The 23,943-nt window shown below is 38.1% G+C and overlaps 5 protein-coding genes across 7 annotated transcripts; 1 reads left to right on the top strand and 4 right to left on the bottom strand.

The window, feature by feature from the left end:
• Positions 1–5,093: 5,093 nt before the first annotated feature.
• On the bottom strand, positions 5,094–11,973 carry LOC122634262 (O-acyltransferase like protein-like). 2 transcript variants are annotated; one of them, XM_043823030.1, is made up of 11 exons: positions 11,261–11,954; positions 9,412–9,623; positions 8,475–8,695; positions 8,311–8,402; positions 8,008–8,201; positions 7,742–7,908; positions 7,354–7,522; positions 6,933–7,265; positions 6,672–6,861; positions 6,375–6,517; positions 5,094–6,119 (listed from the first exon to the last, which is right to left on the bottom strand). In XM_043823030.1, exons 1-11 carry the CDS (start codon positions 11,526–11,528, stop codon positions 5,661–5,663), a joined length of 2,448 nt encoding a protein of 815 aa, XP_043678965.1. In that variant the 5' UTR covers positions 11,529–11,954; the 3' UTR covers positions 5,094–5,660. The 2 variants fall into 2 exon arrangements, with proteins under 2 accessions (XP_043678965.1, XP_043678966.1); XM_043823031.1 differs by lacking the exon at positions 6,375–6,517 and having other exon boundaries at positions 6,672–6,821; positions 11,261–11,973.
• A 1,611-nt stretch (positions 11,974–13,584) lies between these two features.
• LOC122634266 (UMP-CMP kinase 2) lies at positions 13,585–15,290 on the bottom strand. The gene is made up of 2 exons (XM_043823043.1): positions 14,558–15,290; positions 13,585–14,477 (listed from the first exon to the last, which is right to left on the bottom strand). The coding sequence occupies exons 1-2, from the start codon at positions 14,915–14,917 to the stop codon at positions 14,199–14,201; spliced, it is 639 nt and encodes a 212-aa protein (XP_043678978.1). The 5' UTR covers positions 14,918–15,290; the 3' UTR covers positions 13,585–14,198.
• A 477-nt stretch (positions 15,291–15,767) lies between these two features.
• LOC122634261 (rabankyrin-5) lies at positions 15,768–22,972 on the top strand. The gene is made up of 13 exons (XM_043823029.1): positions 15,768–16,041; positions 16,140–16,329; positions 16,425–16,534; positions 16,599–16,858; positions 16,949–17,098; positions 19,439–19,842; positions 19,939–20,652; positions 20,718–20,990; positions 21,085–21,526; positions 21,647–21,844; positions 21,971–22,211; positions 22,313–22,568; positions 22,647–22,972. The coding sequence occupies exons 1-13, from the start codon at positions 16,038–16,040 to the stop codon at positions 22,774–22,776; spliced, it is 3,372 nt and encodes a 1,123-aa protein (XP_043678964.1). The 5' UTR covers positions 15,768–16,037; the 3' UTR covers positions 22,777–22,972.
• On the bottom strand, positions 17,375–19,063 carry LOC122634267. Of its 2 annotated transcripts, none has more exons than XM_043823045.1 (4): positions 18,853–19,063; positions 18,334–18,445; positions 18,055–18,228; positions 17,375–17,973 (listed from the first exon to the last, which is right to left on the bottom strand). In XM_043823045.1, the coding sequence occupies exons 2-4, from the start codon at positions 18,404–18,406 to the stop codon at positions 17,687–17,689; spliced, it is 534 nt and encodes a 177-aa protein (XP_043678980.1). In that variant the 5' UTR covers positions 18,407–18,445; positions 18,853–19,063; the 3' UTR covers positions 17,375–17,686. The 2 variants fall into 2 exon arrangements, with proteins under 2 accessions (XP_043678980.1, XP_043678979.1); XM_043823044.1 differs by having other exon boundaries at positions 18,765–19,063.
• A 23-nt stretch (positions 22,973–22,995) lies between the features above and the next one.
• On the bottom strand, positions 22,996–23,849 carry LOC122634268 (cytochrome b-c1 complex subunit 6, mitochondrial-like). The gene is made up of 2 exons (XM_043823046.1): positions 23,631–23,849; positions 22,996–23,262 (listed from the first exon to the last, which is right to left on the bottom strand). Exons 1-2 carry the CDS (start codon positions 23,724–23,726, stop codon positions 23,092–23,094), a joined length of 267 nt encoding a protein of 88 aa, XP_043678981.1. The 5' UTR covers positions 23,727–23,849; the 3' UTR covers positions 22,996–23,091.
• Between the last annotated feature and the right edge of the window lie 94 nt (positions 23,850–23,943).

Below are 23,943 nucleotides of genomic sequence, written 5' to 3' on the forward strand. Positions count from 1 at the left end.
CTCTCTCTCTCTCTCTCTCTCTCTCTCTCTCTCTCTCTCTCTCTCTCTTTCCCCGCACACACGCGCGCGCGCGTTCTTTCGATGCTCGTGTTTCTGTGCTTTCTCTCTGCACAGCTACCGAAATTTATTTATTTTTCCGTCGATGACACGTGCTTCCTTCTCCCTTTTCCTTCTCTCTCCCAATTCTAACTCTCTCCTTAACTACAATATTTGACAAAAAACGGATGTTTCAATCCTTGATCTCTTGGTTAATAATCGTACTTGAGAAACGTAAAAGAGCTCAACTACTCCTGTTTTGGAATTTTTATCGATTTATATACGTCTCTCTTTCTTTTGTGCATGAGCTAGCGATAAAAAAAGGTAGTCGATATCACAACGCGTTTCTTCAGCGGTCGATTAAAAAATTAATTACTTAACGGAGAACCGAGGAGGAGTCAGGAGACCGAAGTAAACGGTAAAGTTCGTGAAAGAAAGATCGAGAGAGAGAGAGGGAGAGAGAGCGAGAGACAGAGAGGGAGAGAGAGAGAGAGAGAGAGAGAGAAACAGAGAGGCAAGAAGCGAAGGGAGAAATTCAGGGGGCCATGTGGCGTTTCACGAGATATCAAATCATACCGCGCGTACGCCATGCCGCCCCCTAAATATAGTTTATTGCGTTACCGGGTATTAATGGAGGCTTCTATAGAAACGCGAACGTATTCGGCTCGATGTTGTTGCTCTTCGATATCGAGAAAGTCGAGAGAAAACAAATTTGAGAGGCAGCCAAAGGAGAAAAAAATATAGCGCGCGATCTTTATGACGAACTAATCGAAACAATTGTTACTACATGAATCCGGGAGAAATAATATTGTTGTAAATAAGACACCGTCCTTGTACCAAAACCAAACGAAGGAGATACATTCGCGTGTTGATCGTTGACCCGTCAAGAGCTCGTCTAATTTCTTTTAACGACAAATCTCTCTCTCTCTCTCTCTCTCTCTCTCTCTCTCTCTCTCTTTCTTCCCTTCTAAACCTTCTCTTTACGCTAATATTAGTATAAAGAGATCTTTCGTAAGTTCCCATAAGAGATGATTTCCTATATCAAAAGTATATCAAAACTTGGATCAAAACGGAAACGAGGATTATCATTTCCGAAAGTAACTCAAAAGCTGAGTTCATCGAGGAAGGAAGCAGTTATCGAAGAGGCTAACTCGGTTCTTCTTCTTCTTCTTCTTCTTCTTCTTCCGTTCAAAGCTTGAGCCTTCTGTTTCGGTCTTCCGTTCCGGTGCGACGAACCAAAGGGGATGTAAATACTCGGCTACGTGCACGTGTCTTCTGTATATCATGAGCCACCGCAGGCTCGTTAAGAAAGGCCAGGCTACTACTACTACTATTACTACCACCACCATCGCCGCCGCCACCACCACTACCACCACCGTCACCGTCACCGCCACCGCCACCGACTTCTCCCTTTTGGATTTTGCTTACTACGATCTCTCTTTCGTTCTGTCGTAACCCGGTGTTCATTCATAAAACGAACGGACCGTGTCTGCTCTCTACGCACGTGCCGTCTTAGAAAGAACCTTAGAAATTCGTAACAATCGGAACTTTTCCGTAACGAATAATCATCATCGACGACCATACAAGAATGTTACGTTATTATAATTTGAGACAAAATACTCGCGCAGAAAAAAAATACTACAATGGTCATATTTCGTATCGAAAATAATAAAAAACACGACGATCCTTACGGCCTCGAGGAATACACAGTAGCTCGTTGTTACGTATTTGAGCTAACGTATCCCTAATTTGGGTTAATAAAAATTCGAAAGGTATCGTATTACAAGAAACGCCGACGACCGACGGTTCTTCGGTAGCCGAAGAAGCTGCTAAGAAAGAGGAAAACGATATGCGATGTAAAGTCGAAAATGTAACGCGTCTTCGTACGTGTCGGATACATAAACACAATACTACGTGGGAGGAGGAGAAGAAGAAAAAAAAGGAGTAGTTCCTTCCGAGAAGATCTGTGCTTAAATCATTTTTTAACGACCCGATCTGTCTTCCTTTGTAAATTCTCAGTCCCGTTGATTCGTAAACAATCTTCCTGACACTCGCAAGACCTTCGGTACTACCTACGGATCGTAAAAAAGGAAAAGAATTTTTTAGAAATAATTCTATGCTAAACGGAAAAATGAGATATTACTCGATACACCTTACGTTGATGTTACGCGTTTTTTTTTTTTTATATTTCTTACACGTTAATATAGGATCTCTTTTTCTAATCAGCTAACAAACATTTTCTTCCTTGTTACTATTATTCGCAGGCATTTTAAGGTTTCGTCTAATGAAGAATTAGACTACGATTAGTCGAAAACTTGAAGAGTGGATCGCGCTTGAGATGCGTACGCCTCACGACTGTGAGTGCTCGAGAGAGAGAGAGAGAAATAAGCCGATAAAAATTCATTCCGTTCTGCTCTAGAATGGCTCTAATTAGCGGCAAAAAGAGCTGAAAATAGAGAGTACGCCGCACACGAATGTACCGGGCGTTCGCTTCGAGTTCGGTGGAGCCTTAAGTGGCTTTATCTGTCTTTTTCCCAGGGTAGTGCCTCTCGAGATGGCAAAAAGTTTAGCTCGCCGAGCCTGTCACGGTACATCATTGTCAATAAATCGTCACGCGACGCCTTCGAATCGCTGTCAACGAATTAGCCCACCGTTTCGTATAACTACTTTAAAAATATACAAAAAATGTCTCTCTAAAGTGTAAAATAGAGAAACGATCAAATCGCCCTGTTATACTATTATATACTTTGTTTCAGATTTTAATTAATAAGTTAATGTATATACATTGTCCAAAAATAACTTGATAGTTTAAGCGTTGAACATTAAAGAAGGTACGAAGAATCCCAAGTCTATTATCGCGCGATAGCTTTGCGAAAAAGGAAGAAAGTTTATTATCTTCGTAGCGATGGGTGCGAAGGAGATAAAAGACGAAGAGGCGCTTATAAAGAAAAGAGAGAGGGGGTGAGGCGCCTCAAGTGTTTGCACATGAGGACGAAGGAGACTTTTCAACTACCTACGTCAGCGCGGTCAGAGACTCGTCGTCTCCCTCTCTCTCTCTCTCTCTCTCTCTCTTTCTTTCTCCCACTCGTCGCGCAACGATAGAAAGAAGTCGAAGAAAAATCGTAAATCGTCATGCACCGTCGGTCGTGCAATTCGGTAAAAAGAGACTGGCGCCTAGAACCCATCTTGCAGGAAGGGATCTAGCCTTTTCTTCTATGATCCTTCGTTGCGCTTCTTAAAGGATCGCGGGAAAGTTTAAGTGTTCGGATACTTTTCTTCTATATCGACGCGATGACATACGAATTAGTTTTCTCGAATAGAGCTCGAACAGAGCTAAATACTTTTAGCTTTGTAAAATCTCTTTCTCACGAGAAGGACGAGTACAGGTTGACGAGAAATTTTTATTCGACTCCGCTGCTGGTTCCTTTTTCTTTTCGATAAAAAAAAAAACAAAAAAGAAAAGGAAGAATGAGAGGAATTGAAAGAAAAAAAAGGAAAAAGAGAAGAAAGCCCAGAAAGATAATCTTTAGGCTAAATCGTTCTTCGTAGCCCCGAAGCGTGTTGCCGTTCGGGCTCATTGACCGTACCAATAACGCGTGGAAAGAAAAAATAGACGTTCGTCTTTGACTCGCATTAAGCAAGCGCTGTGACTACTTTCGCAGTAATGACTACGAAATGATAGGGGGATGATGCTACTCGAGAGAGATCGTCTTTTCTACGGGATCGGAGATTCGTCACAGTTGCGTTCTCATTGCGGAAAAACGTGTCCCGAGCATCCCAGATGTCGACCACACGTCGACGGTAACCCACGAAGAGAGAAAAAGAACGCGACCGAACCTGAAATTCACTCCCTTTCTGTTCCGTCGCTGCGGGGTGCCTTCGGGGGGTTGCGTTTGAATCGCGCCACGACAGATACCCAGTCGCGTATCCAATTTACGAATGGAGACGCGACGCTGCCTCCTCGACATTAACCGAGACACGTCTTTACGATCGTCCGTTTAGCCTCGAGCTCGATTATAAGGCGATCAAGTCGTGGGATAACGCTACGATATTTTGCCAAATAATCTTAGAAATCGGCGACGCGACTCCTCTCTTTTCCCACGAAGTAAACATTAACCCCAAGGGTGTTTTCCGCGCGTGCCGAAACATTTCCCTTTCGTACCCCCTACGAGTGAATCGAATTTTCTTTGCTCCATTATACGATTCTCCGTCGTAATAATGCCATCGTTAGAAATAATATATAGTACGTGTTACTCGATTCGCGATTTTTGATTTTCGATCTTCGATTGTTCTTTCAATCGAGATGTTCCCGACGTCGAAAACATTCCTTATTATTTGATCAAGTCGCTTGCTAGATTACGAAATGATGGAAGAAACGTACAATGGGATAGCTGTTCGAAAAAATCGTACCGAAAAAGAACACGGAAAATCATTTTCGAAAGACTTTCTCGACGTATCGATTACTTCCGCGAATAGGACAAGCGTTGCATTGTCATTTTCTCGACTTACTTTAGTCCGCTTAAGCCTCCACCGAAGAGAGGATAAACTCGTCGTCAACGGCGAGTCAAAGGGGAGACGTGAAAACGGTGGCTTAAATAAACAACCGAGGAGCCTCGGTGACGATTCGGACATTTAAATTCGTTATCGAGTACCCCGAAGATTTGTTTCGTTGAACGTAAAAATAAAAATATATCTTAATGAGGGAGAGAGGTAAAGAGAATACTTTTTTTTTTCTTTTTATTTTAATCGACCCGAAAGAATAATCGAACGAAAGTAGAACATTTGGCAAGGTGCACTTTGAACGGAACAATCGATTATTTTTAAACGACGCTGCGCGTCTCGACGGAACGAACTGGAAATAACGTTCGCACGTGCGATCGCGCTCGATCTAATGGATTACACATACGATGTATATTACAATAATTATCTAGTACTGTACAGTGTATTTACAAATTGGGACATTTAAGTGGCACGCCTAAATATCATCTTTATTCATAAATACGTCAAATTCTATAGTATTCGAAAGCAAATGAATAACGCGTTTAAAGAAAGGAAAGTTTAAAGAAACTAAAGGAAGTATTATATTCTTTGTCGGGCCCATTTGTATGGGCCACGAATACGTTCGGCTGTTTCCTGTGCGTCTAAATAAGTAAGTAAGTACATACTCTAAAATGTTCCTGTATACGACGCGGAAAAGAGGTAGATGCAAACGATTAAATGATTATCACTTGACGTTTGTTACTTCGTCTAATCCGAATGCGAGATAATTAGCTAAAACTAACGAGACGCTCGGAGTACTGTAGATACAAACCTAAAGGCATATCGTCGAAGGATTTTGGTTTATCGCGGATTTTTGTATTTATCGATACGCGAGAACGAATTGCTTATAGATTATTTTATCGATAGAACGATAAGTCCGGGATGGACTGTCGATGTTAAGATATCGCGGTGAAAGAGGACATACTTGTCGGTAAGACTCGTGCGACAAAGAGGCGACTATTCGTTATGCGGTACGTTACGAGGACGTAGTATCTTGACCTTGGTCTCGTTAGACGTCAACGTTTTATCGACTAAAAAGAAACGTGGATTAAAAAATATTAAATATAGAAGAAACTTGGAAGAGATCATATCCGTTCTGTCCTAGTTCGTCCCTCCTCCAAGTCAGATCTGTCGAGCGAATTTCTGTTGTCGTCGAGCTCGGAAGCACCGATAACGTAAATGCAATCACCACAGTTTTCATCTTTCGTCCTATCTTCGGACGAGATCACTCCTTTATTCCTTGCCTCTTCGTCGATCACGTAATAATCGACGGTCTCCTCCGAGTCACAGGTCGAACGAATATTTTCACTATTCGTAACGTTCTTGTAGATCTCAGCCACCGTAGACGAGGAGGAATCCTCGGTCGTTCTGTAAATCTCCTTCTTCGAGTCCGTCGAACCGAACACTTTCGCGCGATCGTCCTTCGTTTTCCTCTTGCGAGAGAGATACGTTCGATCCAGTATCATGAAGGGTATCTCGAAGGAAAGACTCCAGAGTATGGAGAGCGCCATCGTGAAGGATAGATTACCGAGGAAAGCGTACATCTGAAAAAAAAACCATCGAATCAATCTTCTCCGGAGAAAAAGAAAAAGTGCGAATATTAAAAGTACGGGTATATACGGATGTAAGTATAATATAGTAGCAGATTCGAAGTTGCGCGTGACTTTACGGAGGATCGATTCTATTTGTTAAACCGTCGACTGTGATATTTTACAGAGTGCAACGTTTACGCGATTATCCGTAAGTCCGTTCGTTCTCTTTAATAATAAAATTAATCGCAGAAGATCGCACATGCTTACCACGCTCATCGACGTTAAATCGCCGGTGGTGCGCACACTTCCGGCTCGGGATAATAGAAAGACGTAATGGCAAAGGTAAGCGCTGTAAGTCAATCTGCTCAGAGGTGTCCAGCCCCGCCAGGAAAGGAATTCTCCGATCGGACCTTCGCAAATCGATTCATCTATCGTAATTCTTTCTTTTCATTGCTCTACGATCAAGATTGCTCACATGACTGTACTTGAAATTATCGTTAGACCGACTCGTTATACATCACGTGAATCATCTTTTACGTGTAAGCAGGTTTGATCTACGATTACCTGCATATCCATAGACGCTTGAGAATATGATCCAAGAGACGGCAAGAGCGAACGCTTGTCTGTGCATGCCAGCGTAGAAGCTAGCCTCCAATCTGTTGTAGGGGTGCTTATCGAAATACATCTCTCGTGCTCCAAGGACGGCAGACAGTCCTACAGCAATGGCGATCAACCATCCGGACACTATATAGGGCTATACCAATGTCGCGCGTATTTAAATCGTTGATCGAATTCGTCCTAAATCGCGCAAAGTCGTTCACTTACCATACGTAATTTAAGATCGTAAGAACGTCTTTTGGCCAATAGATAGCCAAGTGCAAGGCCGATGATGTAAGGCCCGGCTCTGGTGTAAACTCTCGTGTAAACGTTCAAGAATACGTTGGCCATGTCCTCTTGTCCCTTGTAATAGAACATCGTCGCTGTATATCTATAGATAAAAGTCACAGCGAATGGTAGGAGCATCGATAGTACAAAGGCAAAACCAATGACGATCCAAAAGAATATTCTTCGAGCTGGCTTGAGCATCGGGTAAAGGAAGATCGGGGATAACCAGATCAATTGCATGTCCGTCGCCAGATACCATGATTGGGACATGCACTAAAATATTGATAAGGCTTTGAACGAGAGTCGATCGTTGAGAAAGGAAAAAGATTTTCTTTCGTAGAGCTATGACTCGACGATTTACCATGTCGGGAACGTTGACGTAGTTGTTAACGTAGAGAAGATTGCTCCACCAATTATCACGGCAATAATCTCGATTGGAACCGACCCAGACGTCCCAGTGCGGACCACTTCCGAATTTGCTATATATAGTAGCATAAAAGCCGATCATCATTGCGTACGCTGGTGTTAACCTGCGCGAAAGAATGTATTGTTTTGTTTTGTTTGTTTTCTTTTTCTTTTCTTTTTTTTCTTTGTTTTTTCTTTTCTTTCTTTCTTTTTCTTTTCTTTTCTTCTCTTTTCTTTTTTTATTTCTTTTTTTCTTTGACTTCTTTTTAAACTTCACACGTTTAGCTTATCTATGTACCATTATACTACGTAGCATCTATATACTCCTACCAAAGTATCGATACCTTGAATAGCGATGAAGGTAAAGACCTATAACGTCCAACTTCCAGCTAGAACTTTTTTCCTTTTTTATTACTTCGGTGTAAGCAAGGAGAACTCCGCTGAGAAGGAAAAACGTGTCGGTGACCATGTTTCCATTCAGTACCAACATCTTACTCCAACTTTCGTGCATCTAATTCGAGGAACGATCGAGGTAACGTTACGAGTAACACAATGCGGGATTCAGTTTCTTCTTCTCTCTTTCATAATTCCTAGACGAACTTAAACTCACCTTTGGTACTTGCGTCAGATCCATATTAATACCCATGACCTCCATGTAATAAGTATGACCGTAAATGATCCAGCATATACTTAGAAAACGCAATCCGTCCAAACATGCGACGGAATCTTGATGTCTGTCGGTATTGAAAAGATTCTTCCAATTCGTATAAAAGGAGAAGCTGCTGAATAAAATATATTTTTTACCTGAAAGAAACACGTGAGATCTCGCTTGGAGTAAGGAAGAAAAAAAAAAAAAGAGATATGAGCCACGACGTAATACAACGATTAACGGTAATTGGAAGATAAGACTCACCTTTTGGATTCAATGAACTCGAATGTCCTCTACGTGCGATATCGAAAGTTGTGCTAGCGATAATGATCAACGAAAAGATAACGAGAATCGATCTGTAATTTTATCAAATGAGAAATCAGCCATCGGTACGGTCAACGAGTAAAGACTATAGTTCATCTATTTACATGTAAATCCAGTCGGATGGATCGAACGTTGTTCGTTCGGTTTTCAAAGTACGACAAGACTTGATTGGAACGTTTATCACGAAATCGACGCGACCTTCGACTTTTAAAGGATCCAATGTGATTTCCAAGAACTCTTGTACCTCCGAATGATTGCAACTCGATGGTACGCACCACATCCATTCGTAAATGATCGTATTGCCCGAGCGCCATTTCGTTGCATTCTAAGATGAGAAAAAAAGAAGAAATAAAAGTAAACGGTCTCGGTAGTGCTATGACAAAGAAATGGTCACGTAAACACACGATGCGAAGGTCTAGGTTGCACCGATGTTCGTTTTAATTTACGCACGATATTTAAATGTTACTCGATGCGAGTGCGATCGCGTTATTAAATAGTTATTTTTTACTCGCTCGCGACGAGAACAAAAGGAACCTTCGAAGCATGGAGTTCATTGTGTTTACGGACGCAACGACTCTGCATCGTCTCTATCGTCGATTGAACGAAGCCTTGGGGTGTTCTTCCTATGCTCTCTTCTCTCTCTCTCTCTCTCTCTCTCTCTCTTCCCCTCCCCGTTTGAGAAAATTTAGAAAAAAGTGCAAAAAGTAGGAACACTTTTTTTTCTATTATGTGTTTACGTTCACGCGTTGAAATTACACACGATGCAGTTAGCAAGGTCGCGTCCAAGAGTTCACGAAGAATGATTTATTGAAACATTATCGATTACTCAATCGAGTAAGATTACTCGCGCGATCTCTCTCATTTTATTATATTCCGTCGTATTTCACTTCTGCTTCCTACATGTACTTAAATACTCTCGTCGAAATTACGAAGATCGTTCGATAGGAACAACTTTTGCGAACGAATAGAAAACGTTTTCGAAAGGAGACAGAGAGGGGGAAAGAGGAAGAGGACATTTCTCTATATGTAAGAAAAACTTACGGATGCGACGGCGACGTTGACGAGCAAGTCACCGAGGTCTAATTCTCTGGATGCACCATTATCCTCGGCTACTTCGAATTGTATGGTGGCACTACAAGACTGACCGGAAATCCCGTGATCGCTCTCAACCTGCAGACATTCGTCGTAATTGCCCAACTGTTTATAATTTCCAGTAATGATACCGGATGGGATTTTGACAGAGGCGTCGTACACTAAAAAATAAGAAAACGAGTCAAAGTGGTTTTCGAAGCGAACACGATTGTAAAGTAAAAACAATTTCATTCGACTCGAAGAATCGATTAATAAATTGTCGATTAATAAATATTTGAAAAAATAACGTAACGAAGAGATAAAGAGTTTTTCTTAAAGCTTCTTGATATTTCAATGTATCCTATGCCAAATTCGCAACAACTTGAAAACCGGTTACAACGTTATAACGACGATCGAAAAGCGTTCTATAATATTCGTCTGTCCCCAATACGTTCGACTCGCGTCGATTGTGAGAAAGCATCGTGTGCATCGAGCAAAGAATTCGCGAACAACGTAAAACGCATATACACATAAATGTGCATGTACGATCAGGATGATTCAATGCCAGATACATTTCCGAACCGAACCGATGAAGTTTTCGCAAGCGATAAGTTAACGTCGTTACGTGATCGAGTATCGGTCGAATATGCATGCGAAAAACTATTTCAAACGATAAAGCGAAGCGCTTTCCTTATTTACATTACAATTTGCGTATTGATAAGTGTGCTTTGATTTATATTTTTGAAGTTCACAGTAAAGTTCAAAGATATAAATGCAAAAATAAAATAAACGATGATATTGCTAGTATTGTCGTTCTTTCGAAATTACAAAATTAGTTTACCGATTAAGGAATATATAAAAAGTTGGGAACGCGCATAATCTTTTGACTGTTAATACCATTCAATAAACGGATGCGTAATCTCGATGTTACGTAAGCACCCGAAGGTCGCTTTTCGTAATCGAGCTTCGATGCGCATCAAGCTCGATCAAAGAAATTCCGATTGTAGAATAAACGAACAATTAAAACGCTCGAATGTCGTCTTCGTTGCTTTGAGAATTAAGGAGAGAAAGAGAGAGAGAGAGCTGTAAGGGAAATCGATCGATTATCTAATATCGAGTGAGACAGATAAACCCTGATACACAAGGACGGTCATCGGCACCATAGTTACTTCTTATTGACCCACTTCGTTTTCTCGGCTGACGCAGAAACCGATTACAACCGTTTCATATACATACCAGTTGTTTCTTACGCGAGAATGACCGTGATAAATGATCATAGATTTTCGTAGAAGCATCGATCAGGAGATAGGCCGATGGTAAGTAAAGAGAGAAGAAAAAGAACCGCAACGAGCGGCCGTTTACCGTGGCAGCGTGCGTGGTATCTTTACGATAACACGGAGCTCCACTCGTGGATCTATCGGAAAATTAAGAAAGAAAAAGGAAAAGGAAAGGCGTAAAGGCGCGTGCGTTAACTTACACAGATCGGTGCGCTTTACGTACGTTCCGAGCACATCTCTTTTCCCCGTTAACACGGACTTTACCTTTTCTATCGATATTTCACGATAATTAATAACATCCAGTTATCGTCTGAATATTTCGCTCGTCGCCTCTTTTCCCTTCGTCCTCGTTACCATTTCTTATTATCCAATGTCTTTCGATCGAACGGACTCGACGAACGAACGGAACGAAGAAACCGGTATTGTTTCGAGAACGATACGTTTTCGACGATCCGAAACCAATGATCTCTCTAGATCGCTCTGTGGAACAACGGCCGCTGCACCGAACTCTGCCATTTTCGAAATTTACTATATTTACTCACTCTTCAAAGCCCACGGTGTATAACGCGCGAGTTCCTCCAAGTAGATGGCGCTGTCTCGCTGACACTCGTCGGTACTCCATTTGGTAGGCTTAAAGGGTCGCGTGAAAACGTTCAAAAGGATCGTTTCTGGTTTGATCGAGAGACCTGCTTGTACGTTCGATGCTACCGTGAAAATAAAAATAAGAAAGGCGAAGAAAGAAACAGAAAGATCGATCGAAGGAGATAATCTTGCGAATTGACGAGGATTGGCCACTCGAAGGACACCCATTTTTATTTCTCCAAAGAATTTTAACGTCGAGCGTAGTCGTTTCCGCGTACGTCGAGCTTACGTATACAAATGGAGTTGAATCGATGGAACTCGAGGATCATAGACGAGAATCGAAAAACTGTTTCGGCCCGTCGAAGAAAACCGCCGCGAGCGACCGATCAAATAGTCGCGTGAACGTTACAATGTGAGCGCGCGTAAATCCGCATGAACGAGAGAAACACGGCAAAACGTAGACTGTACGTACTGTCAATCGACGGTTCACTTATATATTGGACAACGACGAGCTAACGAGGAGGAGCAAGTTGCTGCTTCGGGGGAGTACTCGGCTCTCGTAAGAGACCTCGGCTCGACCGACGGTATCGCGTCTCCTCTTATCGATGTAACGAAGATTACACTTCTTACACGAACCTACTACCGACAGCTACTCCTACTACTCTTGTTCTTGCTCTCGCTCTTGCTCTCGCTCTTGCTCTCGCTCTTGATCTTGGTCTTGGTCTTGGTCTTGGTCTTGGTCTTGGTCTTGGTCTTGGTCTTGGTCTTGGTCTTGGTCTTGGTCGTGGTCTTGGTCTTGCCGATACTCTCTCGAACCGGAGAGAACAAGAATTTGGCCATTTTCCTAAATCGACGATAATCCTCCTTCCTAATTCGATTTCCGATCAGAGATTAACTTCCCCTGATTGTTTTTTATTTATTTGATTTCTTACGATACATTAGGACTAGTAAAAAATTTCAATTTTCCAGGATTATTCTCGATGATGATTGAACGTTCATAGAAAAAAAAAAAAAGAAAGAAAAGAAAAATGTGTAGAATAAAAAATTCTTTATCTTCCACTCTTTTTCGAGCTACGTTTTCCTCCTTTCGTTTCTTCCATTTCTTCTTCTTACTCGATATTGTTTTTGTAAAATAAAACTGTTCGATTTATGTGTACTCGAGGAAGAAACTTGAGATCTTAATCGGACGAGATAAAAATTACAAAAGTATTATCGTTAATCGATAGGCGGAACAACGTTATCGGTGATTCAGGACGATGTTTACTCGAGTAAATGTCAACGTCCTGTTAATGAGGCGCACGATTTAATGCATTCATCGATGCGAGTAAGTACGTCGTTATGTACGTAAGAAACTCGTCGCGTTATGACCTGTCAACATTTTCCTTTAAAAAATACGACGCTTGACTGTCATTCGGAAGATTAAAGAAAAGGGGAAAAAAGCAAGAGTCGTGCGAAAGGTCGATCGAGTATCGAAGCTGAAAATCGAAAGAGGCGAAGTTCTGCGTTTCTGTTATATCTCGTAGGTACAATTTGATGACGACGAACCCATTGAAAGCGGGTCGCCGGTTGGTGGTTGGTGTAGGAACGCGCGACATGAAATTTCGAACGGAACAGTACGAGAAAGTTGTGGATAAAAGGAAAGAAAAAAAGAAACTGGTTTCGAAATCCGGACGCGAACAAAAAAAAACGTGAAAATTTTATGGAGTTACTTGGAATGACGCACGAAAATCTCGGTTATCGACGCTTCCATTACAACGACCTCAAAGAAAGTCCTATCGTTATCGTTCACGTTGGAAAAATGATAATATCACGTTGTCGCCAATATCAATATCCATTGTCGAGCTCGAAATTTATGCATATTACACAGGATGGATACATATATAAAGGAACGGGCAACTGTGAGGAGCCACTCGTGGCCGCCCTTCGTACTCGTCCACCTGTCGTGGACGTATTCGCTTCTTACATAGTTTTTCTTTTCTCTTCTCGAGAGATTAATATTCATCATAAAATCAAATTAGAACGCTAAAACATGCTCGGTTATCGCGATATCGCGATATAATTCGATTTACGTCTCAGAGTTGTTAACGGGTTCCAGGGTTTCGATTCGACCGTAAAGTAAAAACGACGTTTCTCTTCTCGCCTCGTCATATCTTCCCACCTTCCAAAATTATTTCGTACTTGTTGCTCCGGGCGGTCGTTTACCTAGAGGTCGTACAAAAAAGAGAGAGAGAGAGAGAGAGAGAGAGAGAGAGAGAGAGAGAGAAAAAAGAAAAAGAAATCGTTATTAAATTGTGATCACCATAATATAATTCCTATACCCATTTTTATAATTTGCCTATTTAGCAGTGAGTGTCAACGCTACATCGTTACACAATCGTGTATAGGTATATCGGTATATCTCATACCTGGCATTCTGGTAACATCTTTTAAAAACATTTGTGTATGTACTATAACAATATCTCTTGTTCGTGTATACAACTCAGTATCAAAGAATTTACAGTTCTATTCGATCTTATTTATCATCGTCAACAATTTAAACAAAACACTTTTCTCCTATTCCCACATTCTCTCCCAGATAAAATTTTACAATAATGCGCATCAAGGAATGTTATATGAAGGTCACATAATTTCTACAGCGAGCAGTTCGTTCTACAATTACGCGATTGTAATATAATCCTGATAAAATAATCCCAAAATACCAATTAATAAAAATATACTGTATAAGGGTAATATAATTTTTTCTCATACTATGTCTAGCACATATTTTCTTTCTTCATAAAGGGGAAATACTATTAATTAACAAAGGCTTGTAAAATCAATGATCGATATATAGTAACTAAGACAAAGTATCGACCGTACGGTTATTTCTTCCCATATAATAATAGCTCGTCGTCTTATTTACCATCCTATGCTAGGTAAGAATTCTTCTACATCTTTCAATACTTCCAATGGTGCTTTCATAGAATCGAACTTATATACCAGGCCTTGCTTTTCATAATGTTCTATTATAGGCAATGTGTTTTTTATATAAATTTCGTGCCTCTTTATAAGGGTCTCTTCATTGTCGTCGCTACGCCCGCTACCTTTGGCTCCACGATTGAGACATCTCTGAGTACAGACTTCTTTGGAACATTCGCAGAATAAAACTCCTTTCAAAAGCACCTTGTCAGACATGGCCTGTCGCAAGGAATAAATATCACAGACATTAGCGACGAACTCTAGTCGTCGGTACTCTTATAAAATGATGGAATGCGTACCTTGGCCCATCCGGTTAAATTATCTTCGTTTCGTGGGAAACCATCGATGAGAAATCTTTTTTTCGGTGCCTTAGATATTTTCATGGCGTGATCCAATAGAGTACAAGTAATTTCCACCGGAACGATACTCCCATTTTTAATATGAATTTCGATAAGCTCACCGAATTCCGAACCGGGTTTGGTTCTCTCCTCCCTCAAGAGATCGCCGGCCGACAAGTGAACATAACCATACTTCTCGGATAAAAGACGACATAACGTACCTTTACCTGCACCTGGCCCACCCAACACAAACAAAACTTCGAATTTTTGTACCGCAGACATTGCTAAACGTCGCAGTCCAGCTGCGGTTATCTTGAACATAAAATATGACAGAACTTCCTGACCAAGAGGTACCGACTATCTCCTATATCAAAAAAATTCGCCGGCGCCATTTTTTAAATCGTCTTTCTTAGAAGTGACATGGCTAACTGTTCAAGAGCCAAAACTTCGTCGAAAAAGCGAAGTATTTATTAATAATTGCAACAATTTTGCTCGACGTTATTTTACGACTTCACATTATTTCATAATGGATAATAAAATTTTAAAATTCAATCAACCGTCTTTAAATCTTTGATTAGTTCTCCTTAAAAATACCGTGTACGAAGGCATCAAAATCCGATGGATAGCCATTAGGAACGAGAGGTTATATGCTTTAACGTTTATCATTTATTTTCCTTGGATAATGATGCTTGTACTTCGATTCAAATTATCTCATCGACTGTTTTTAGCACGATTTAAATGCGCACCTATTCACAAATGGCGCGTTAGTATTTGCGGAAAAAAATCTTGAAAGTATGAACAAACTATTGTACTGCGTTCACAAGATTGTAAATATCTCCTCTTAATGGTGCAATAATTTTCCTTCTTCTTATTAAAGAAAAAATTGCAATAGTAAATACGATGACGTATAATAATAAAATCGTGATTGCTTTTATATTTTAGCTTAATTTATATATGAGTATATAAATTAATTTTAATTCGAAGTAATGCAGAGCAATAATGATGTTGGACTAAGAATTACTTAAGAATTAAAATCTGTACGATAACGTTAAATATTTTAATAACGGTTCGACTATATCATCAACGTCGTATAATCGATTTCCCAAATAGATCATCATCTATCATTATACAGATAGATGATACATAGGAACTTTTTCCATCATTCGTGTGGCATTAGGTTTATCAGATAGTTGCGCTGATGAATGCAACTGACAGATGCAGTAAATAGTGTGGGCGGATATTTAATAAATTGTCCCTTTCTCGCGTTTTTTTTTCAAGTGTTTGTGTCGTCGCATATAGTCTTTTTCCAAAATCAAGTTTTACAGTCTTTTTTATACATTTGTTATAAAATCAAACTTACATAGATAGCGGCCTGTGGATGCCGTCGATCGAAAGATTTGCCCTACGTTTAAGGTCATTTTAAACAATTACACGGAAGATTATGGGTGGGTTTATGAAAACATTTTTTTAAATAATATTAAAAATCTACTTGTATGCTTTTACGAGATCTTAACGTACTGGAGATATTTCGTTTGCATTTTAGAAGATACTACAGAGGCACAAAAATGGCAACAACATTTGTGTTTATTGCGAGAACAGTATGTCAATTTGTACAATGCAAATGCAGAATTACAGCGTGAATACGCCATTGCAACTGCAAATAAACAAGAAAATGGATTTGTTGGTCGGCTTTTAACGACAGTAGCGTCTTTATACAATCAACATAACTACAGGTATATTAATATTTTATGTGTTCTATGACAGGTCAAAAGAATCATTAATGATTCCACAACTAAGCGCACGTGAACTATGCATTTTTTGTTTTCAGTGATATTACCATTAAATTAGCGGATCAAGAAATACCAGCTCATAAATTTGTACTGTCGGCTCGTAGCGACTTTTTTGGCGATTCTATTCTTGCTGGTACACCGGTGTTAGGTAACGTGAATGATTGATTAAATGGATCTTTCAGGAATTATTTCAAAGGGTAAACCCTTTACAGATTGGAGCAGTTTAGATACATGCGTAGGATTAGTTTTATTGAAATGGATTTACACAGGAAAGGTTTCCCAAGAGAATTTGACGTTGGACTTGATGAGGGCTGCTTCAACTTTTCAATTATCAGAATTGGTCGAGCAATGTGAAAAGTACTTGGTCGGCGTTGTCGGTCTTAAAGATTGTGTTCAATTGTACGTAGCTGCCGAAGAATTGGGCGTACAAAAACTCAGAGATCACTGTAGTTCTTTGATCTCTGCGCACTGGGTAGGTGAAGTATTTCTATAGAGGACTTATTGTCAAGTATTTCTATCATTAATACTTGAACGATCATTAACTTCCAAATTTTATTTATAGGAAGACCTAACAGGAGAGGATTTCAAAGAGATGCCTGGTTCTTTATTATATAAATTATTACAAACTAAAAGCACGTACCCTTTACATTCGGCAGTTCGTTTAATAAGGGAGGACGTTGTATTTTTATATTTAGTTGAAAATAATGCAGAGGTAAGGAACATTCTTTTATTTAACTACTTTCCATTCATTCAATGTAAAAAAGCTACTATGCGTATCGCATAGCAAATTAGGAAATATATATGATATAATGAAAGAGGTGAGTAATAAAAATATATACGTAACGGCTGTATAAAAGGTTAAATTAATTTATTCGCTGGTGAAATATATATCGCGAAGTATATTAAATAATATGCAAATTGTAAATAAAACAGTATCCTTAATAGAGATTAAATTTTTTTTGTTATTGTTAAATTGTTCAACATGATATATGAGATTCTGCTTCTCTTTATTGTACTTAAATATTTCCTTAACATAATGATATCACAAAAGTATTAATATCTATTTTTATGTAAATTTGTATAAATACAATACACAATATTAAAAGTACATTCTTGAATATAAGCATTCATTGCATTGAATACTGTTGCATGATAAGAAATGCATTGAATATATCTCATAGTAGATATTTTTCTTTGAAATTATACCTCGCGTATAATCAATGTTTAAATTTTTATCCTATATATGCATTACAATATTTGCATTAGCCTTTTGAACAATAAAATTCCATTACCATTTCTCTTAAACGTGTAAGAATTTAACAAATAACAAAAATAGCATCAATAGGGAGACAGTAGTCGCATTTACTGTGTTATTTGAAGGAGAGAAATTACACAAATTGGAATTGCAGTAGCAATACTCGGGTGGTCTACCAGTTGCTCCTCTGTCCTCGCCAGTAGCGCAACCCTCTTCGTAAACTGTTTTTATTACTTCTTCCGTATCGTACCATTCTCTTTTCTCATGGTCGTAAGATTTAGATAAATACTTTTGAGTAGCACAGTCTCTTTGAACCGTTTTAACCATGGATGCTGAAACAGTGTCGAATAGCATTAAGAGTAATTTTTAATTACTTGCCCTTTTAATATTGCCTTTTTAATAAGTACACATACTTTGTGATTTATAATAGATAGTTTTTTTTACACAAAATGTTGACGTAGGACAAGAAACTTGAAACGTTTTATTTCCATTGAATTGGGAACAAAGTTGTTCGGATTTGTCATATCCTGAAAATGCTGCTACACAACGGTAGCACATAATGCCTTCTGCTTTTGTTTTTAAAATATCTACAAATACACAAATTATTATGTAGTGTAGTATTCTCATGAATATATCAAAGTGTTTTGCAATAGGAATAAATGTAGTACAATGTACGTGAAAGTTCTACTTACATAAAAATATAGTGACTAATTGAATTAACGAACTTTCCACTCGCATCTTAAAAATATTTTTTAAGCAGAACATAAAATAGGATCATTCGCAGTGGCAAACAATTATCATTTGCTAAAAAAAAATAAACGGGAATGTATTTCGTGTGTTTCGAAACGAATACTTTATCATACGTTCTTTTGTATTTCATTCGATGCTCGACCAATATTGTCAAAGCAGATGCATTTTTAAAATACTATACTCAAAAAATGGCATAAAACGCGACTCTTTCGATTTTTTCTTTTACGGTTATGTTGACTTGTATCGATGCACTTTGAAATTTCACTTTTTAAGTTCACCAATTCAAGACGAATTTAAACGAATTAAAACGAATTAAAACGAATTAAATGAGCAATACATGCTTGTGCACAAGATACACTAGATCGATATTTACTTTACTTATTTTCTTAATTTGTTGTACCGCAAGATAGTGTCTTTCCTATACATTTTTATCTTTAAAATTAAGTTAAATTTGCACATACAGAGAAACAACTGGTTAAACAACCGTATCATTTACTACGACATCATCTCCGTATTCTTTTCGATTCGCCCGTATATCGTCGCGTATTCATATCGGAAAGTAATCTCTACGCTTCCTCCGTGACCAATTCTGCATTCCTGTATGACTACTCTCCAACAGTGGTTCTCAAACTTTTCCAATATATTCGTTTCGCCTAACAGTGTTGGTAATTCGATTAACGATTGACGATTAATATTGAAATATTCAATTATCAATTGTAATCGACGAATAAAGTTTGATTGTTTAACCAACTTTAATTATATGACATTGATGATTATATGATAATTTGAATTAGTTACTTAATCATTTTAATTGAATTAATGATTAACAAATCGAATGACTCATTCGTTATAAAATTAATAGTTTTTCTTTTCTCCCTCAATATCTTCGTTGTATCCCTATTATCATTTAAAATTTGATCAAAATCGTAAGCGGGATGAAAATAATTCTATGTAGTAGTTGAATAGTTAAAAAAATATCATATTTCAGAAAATTGTTTTTAAAAGAAAATGGAGTGATATATTTTATGTTCCCATGTATTTGTTTAGCTTCCCAAAGCAGTTAATGTAGTTGATCAGAAAGGAGAAACAGCACTGGAAGTAGCTTTGAAAGCACGTCAGCCCTCGTTAGCACGAACCTTGGTTGAACATGGCGCAAATCTTACAGCTAAAGATTCTAGAGGTCTTTCTTTACTTGAGAATGCTATTTTAAAAGGTGACTCGTATTCTGCTCAATTCATCATTGAACAATTAGAGAACAGTGGAAATACTCAGAAATTATGTGAACCTATTAAATTTACTGATAATATGAAAAACCTGGATGATTACAAGGAATTTGAAGGATGCACTGCATTGCATTTAGTAACAAAGCATGACACTGAAAATATTATAGCTGTTGCTTCTAAATTACTTCAAGCTGGAATAGATTCTAATTTGCACGATCACAGAGGATGGTAATTAATAATGAAGATTATACATGTAGTATATTTACTCTATTGAACTCTTAAATATTGTCTATATCAATTTAATTTATTTACTTTATCCTTTAGGACCGCATTACATAGTTGTATCTCGGAGAAAAACAAGCCGATATTTAATTTATTAGTTACATCCAAAGATATAAATTTGGATGCAAGAACTAATAAAGACGATACTCCATTATGTTTAGCAATGAAAATAGATCCATTCCAATCATATTTTGCTAAGGAACTTTTACTCAGAAAAGCAACGCCTAATCCTGTGTATGAGGATACAGGTGACACTCTTTTACACGTTTTAATCAGAGAAAATAAAGAGGAAGCTGCCTTGTTCTTAACCGAATATTGCAAAGATAGCTTAACAAAAACAAATAATGATGGTTACACAATTTTACACGAGGCTTGTAAAGTCGGTTCGAAACAATTAACAAAAGTTCTTTTACAACATGGCATACCGACAGACATGGTCACTCTTACCACCGAAGATGCGCCCATACATATTGCAGTTTCGCATTTTTATTTAGACATTGTAGAAGAATTATTGAACGCTAAAGGTGCAAATTTACAATTAAATTTGAAAAACAAAGCAAAGGAAACGCCTTTAAGCTTAGCGATAAAAGCTCCATTTAAGAAGGGCAAAGATATCGTATTAGCTTTAATAAAAGCTGGAGCCGATGTGAATCAGCGCAATGAAGAAGGACTAACGTTGTTACATCAATCGATATTAAAGGAAGATTCAGCAACAGCCATTTTTTTGTTAGAAAATGATGCAGAAATGAATGCAAAGTAAGTGACATCGGTAAAAGACTAATAGGGAATATATTTATATTTACCAAAGAGTATATTAATAGGACAACTAATGGAGAGACGCCGTTGCAACTTTGCGTGCACTGCAGACTTAGCGAGGTGGTTGAAGCTCTTTGTAGGCGGGGCGTAGATACGTCGGTAGGATGCCCACTATGGGATGCACTGGATTCGGATCAAGAAGATACTGCTTCTATTTTAGTTAAACATGGAGCAGATGCCGATTGCTGGGGTCCTGGGCCGGATGGATGTTTACAAACTTTATTGCACAGAGCAATCGATGAAAATAAAGAAGACATTGCACAATTTCTCATAAGAAGGTATTTCGTGCATATGAAAGTGTTGTTTATGAAATTAACACAGGAACGTTGTTCCTGATACTTCTTAAATATTACTAAATATTGATTTTTATAGCGGCTGCGATTTAAACGCTCCCAGGCGTCCAGGACCAAATGGCACTGGAGGGGATGAAGCAAAGGATGAATGTACTCCGTTGCATTTGTGTTGCCAATGGGGTCTTGAACAAGTTGTTCAGACTCTTATTGAACACGGAGCCGATGTGAATACTCGTGACGCAGAAGGAAAAACTCCTGTTCATGTGGCGATACAAAATCAACATTCGCAAATAATATCATTACTATTGTGTCATCCTAATATAGATTTGAATAAGAGAGATAAAAAGGGATTAACACCATTCGCGGCGGCTTTAACTGTTCGTAACAATAAAGCGGCACAGGCAATACTAGAAAGGTTACCAAAAGCTGCAGAACAATATGATAATAAAGGAAGAAACTTTTTACACACTGCTATACAAAAAGGAGATATGGAAAGCATTTTGTTTTTACTTTCTATACAGGTATATATACGCTATTTACGAATGCAATGAGATGATAAGATTATTGCCACTGCGATAGTAACATTATGATGTACATATAGAAGGATAGATCAATACAAAATCTGAATTTATTTATTTTAGGTAGACGTAAATTCTAGAGTACACGACGTTACACAAACGCCCCCGCTACATCTTGCTGCCATTTCTGGAAATGAAATGTTGGTGCGAAGTTTGATTTTAGCTGAAGCACGTGTCAACGATACAGATGCAAATAGAAATACTGCACTACACGCTGCAGCAAAAGCTGGACACGCTACAGTTGTGTCCGCGCTCTTGCATGTAAATATATCTTTCGTGAATGTTTTAAAGGACTCGAGTACTATATTAATCGCTACGAACATGTTTTATACAAAAGATATATTATAAAAAATCTATATGTTTATATACATATATTTAATCTTTTAGAACAATATTAATTTTGATGCGGTAAATGCAGATGGCGATAATGCATTACACGTAGCCGTTAGAGAAGGTCATGTTTCAGTCGTAAGAACATTATTAACAGAATGTACTTTGGACGCGGAAGCAGTAAATCTTAAAGGCAGAAATCCTTTACACGAATTAGCTAGATGCGGAAGAGACAATGCTGCGACTATATGTGAACTCTTTTTAGAGTGTATGTCACAATATCCGGTCAATAACACTGGTAATAATAATTAATTTTAGATCAATGATTAAATCGATTTTTAAGTCTTACGCGCGTATACTTTTTCTAAGCACAGCATTGTTGGAATACTTCCATTTCAGATTTAGATGGAAATACACCACTGTTAATTGCCTATATGAAAGGTAACGGCAATTTATGTCGTACACTAGTACGCTCTGGAGCTTGTCTTGGTTCAATGAACAAGGATGGTATCACAATTTTTAATTATCAAGTTGCAACAAAGCAATTGTTGTACAGATTATTAGATTCTTTGACGCAAGAAGCACCATGGGCGGATAAAGATCTATGTTTGGAGTGTGGCACAAAGTTTTCTATAACCATGCGTAAACATCATTGGTAAGAATTATCTTACTTCGTCGGTACAACGTGAAAGTATCCTTAGCTTTTTATTACACTATCTTTTTCTTATTGTAGTCGGCACTGCGGGAGAATCCTATGTAGTAAATGTTCAGGTCAAGACGTTCCCATCTTGAAATTTGGGTTGAACAAGCCTGTACGCGTATGCGCAGTATGCTTTGATGTATTACAAATAGGAGCAGAATGAGTAAGGATCGTAATAAATCAAAATTAACATACAAACGAACCAAGTGTCATTCCATCTGCCTTTAAAAGTACAGATGTTGAACTAAAAGTCTGTGTAATTCTATGTCATTAATATGTACTTTTTATTGTACTACTTTATCGATAGTAAAAATTTGTTAAAACAATTTCCAAATTATAAATACAAAACAGAAAAATAATTATTTCATTATGACATACATCATCCTGTATAAGTTACACTTTATTTCTATTATTGGATCATATATACAATGCTTACATGAATTAATCTATAACATTTGCGAGAATAGTTGTCATTCGTTCATTTCAACTTGCTGAAAAGAGTTTTAGCCACGCAATGATCCACGCATTGCACATAGTCTACCAATTCTTCGAGGCATGTTTCTTCGGTTTGCTTTCTTGAATTAACACGATCGTTACACGTGTTCAATATTTCTTTTAATTTTTCGCAGTGCTTCGCTGAACATTGCTCCTATAATATATAGAATGTTATTAAAGTATAATAAGGAAGCGGTAACGTTTATAAAGAGATAGAACCGACAGAGCAAAACAATTACTATTTATTTGTTTAGCTATTATATAATCGTTAATATGTTAATTTAAAGTTGGAAAGCATCGAATATCAATAAAAAAACTTTACGACGTCTTCTTATAAACGGACGAGTTGCAGCAATTTCGTGAAACGGACTGTTATCGAAAAATTATTAAGAAAAAGAAAGAAAAGAAAAGAAAATAGAAAGAAATATAAGATCACGCGTTGAAAAGATAAATTTATCGCTATTTTTGTAAATTAATTGACACGTAAAAGTTAACGTTATTACATAATAATTAAAAACTCACACGGAGAACCGTTTGCGGATCTACTAGCTCTTCGTCTTCTTCGTCAGCCTTAACTTTTGGTAGAAAATTTCCAATAAAATTCTGAATGAAAGACATATTTTGAGAAGAGATATACTTCTTTAAACTTCAAACAAATTACACAGAACGTACTCCACTAGCACCGATGAGAGCCAATAACTAGGTTGAAACGTATCGGTATTTTATCCAGTCGCTCGCTAACCACGAAGTTGGCTCATCTTCGTTAAGGCGAATTTTGAAGTTCAAACTAAATCAGTTTTCCAAACAAAAACAAAGAACATCTGTTGAAACATTA

This window comes from Vespula pensylvanica, chromosome 14 (assembly GCF_014466175.1).
Source record: "Vespula pensylvanica isolate Volc-1 chromosome 14, ASM1446617v1, whole genome shotgun sequence".
In the NCBI taxonomy this organism is placed as follows: domain Eukaryota; kingdom Metazoa; phylum Arthropoda; class Insecta; order Hymenoptera; family Vespidae; genus Vespula; species Vespula pensylvanica.